This window comes from Octodon degus, unplaced genomic scaffold (assembly GCF_000260255.1).
Source record: "Octodon degus isolate 3935 unplaced genomic scaffold, OctDeg1.0 scaffold00190, whole genome shotgun sequence".
Lineage (NCBI taxonomy): Eukaryota > Metazoa > Chordata > Mammalia > Rodentia > Octodontidae > Octodon > Octodon degus.
Window position 1 is genome coordinate 2,480,393 of NW_004524766.1, and position 1,965 is coordinate 2,482,357.

The window sequence follows — 1,965 nt, forward strand, 5'->3', positions numbered from 1 at the left end:
CAGTTTGCAGATCCTTTGTCAGTGTCAGCCATGTGGATGAGTCACGGCCATTGCTTGACCAATTTGCTCTCTGTGAAAGCCTGAGAGAAAGTTTTCTCTCCTTCTCTCCATGTGACTCTCCCTAGGCACACTCTACATCATCGATCACTTTCCACTGTGGCTCCATATAGCAGGACCATCCTATGATATTTATTCTTCAGTTTTAGAGAACACGAACTCATCCAGGTATGTTTCAGGTCGAAAGATCATTTTTCCCCTATATCATTACGAGCAACTGTGTCATGAAATCAGAACACTGTCTCACCAAAACAATAACAAAAGTAACCAGACTGATTTAGGCCTTTCATTCATTCAACTACTAGCTTGAAGCAACAAACCAGTCTACAAAATAGCAGACCCAATTAGATATTCACTCAAATGTTTCAAACTCAATTCAGGTTATTTTCACTGAAAAATAAAAAAATGAAGAAATAATACACTTGTCACTTTTGCAAGCCATGTAAGATACTTATTCATTATAAAACACTTAGGTGGAAAATGACAGCTTTATGTTTAAAAGCATCTTTTTAAAAAAAGCATCAGAATTTAACATTTTTCTTGGCTTTCTATCATTTTACTGCAATCTGTACTTACTGGCAGAATGGCAACTTTGGCATGAGTTTCTTTGGTGTTTTCTTTCATTATTATTATTGTTTCTTGCAGGACATAATCTTCATTCTCAGTAGCTTGATTGTTGATGTGCAGTAAGAAGTTAGGTTTGGCTGTCAAGTGAATAGCAATGTCCCCAAATAGTCCTTTTTCTCGAACAATTTCTAAGTGAAGAACGGTGGCGTTCTCTGTGAGATAAACATGCCCCAGTAAGTAAGTGCTTCTGTTTGCTGTCAGTGCTGTTCCAAACTCCTGCAGGATGCTCTGCACTACCCTTTCAGAGTGAGGAGTGAGGGTCAATGACAACGCGCATGCCCAAGGGATGTTCTCCGCTTCCTCTGCCCCGTCCCACAAACTGGGCTGAGAACCACCAACTGCTGCCAGCCTCAGATCTCACGTAAGCCCCTGGGTGCCGGCTCTGCAGGCCCCTCAGGCGTACACGTCACACACTATGACTAAAACTGCAAAAGTCTCAGGGCAGCGCCTCCATGATGGTGGCAGACAGGTGACAGTGACACAGGCTCAGGTGATCCTTTGAAAATGGGTAATTAGATACACTGTCACTGTTTAATGAGCAGTCATTAGGAAAAGTGGTCTTGTCACAGGCATACTGAAATGCCTATCACAAGGTTAAAAGTGTTCCAGAGCAATACATCATTATTCTATTTCTTAATTTTTTTTTTAAAGAATTTAGTGTTTTGGATAAAATGAAACTTTTAAAAATCCTTGTCAATGTTCTTTACTGGTCTATCATTTTCTGATAATTTAATATTGTGTCTTCATTTCCAGAAAACACCGTGTCATTCCTCACAGTGACTGTGTTTCAGACATGTTTCATGAACAACAACAAAAAATTGACAGATCATTTGTTGTACATAAGTCTACTGCTTCTGTTCTATATTTACATATATCAAGTCCTAGAAGCAAAACTCCAGAACATTTTTTTCTATCGGTTCTTTAAATGAAAGGTATTTGAAAGCTGGATATTACCTGAAGGCTTTAGAAGCTTCACATAATGTATTCAAAACATAAAATCATACAGAACCTTTTCTTTAAGTAAAATGACCTTTATCTTCAAAAATTTGTATTGCTTATGATACACAGTAATCATTGAAAATATATATGGAGAAAATCTGATTGAGGGAGAAGAAAGTATTAAAATAAAAAAAAAAAAGAGATCGAGGTTGGTGTTTGCAGAATCGCTGCAACAAGCTCGCGCTGCTCCTCGCCTTTAGGTGCTCTTCGCCCCTGAAGGCAAAGCACGTGTCATTTCTGAGCTGAATGATGGCAGCACCACAGAAGAAAGAATGTGGAAAG

General features: G+C 38.8%; 1 protein-coding gene across 1 annotated transcript in view; it reads right to left on the reverse strand.

Moving 5' to 3' along the window:
- Adgrv1 (adhesion G protein-coupled receptor V1) overlaps positions 1-1,965 on the reverse strand; it is a 479,349-nt gene that overhangs the window by 342,782 nt on the left and 134,602 nt on the right. Inside the window, exon 55 of the mRNA XM_004644067.2 lies at positions 634-922. Coding sequence (XP_004644124.1) covers positions 634-922 — 289 coding nt within the window. The remainder of the gene's footprint in view (positions 1-633; positions 923-1,965) is intronic.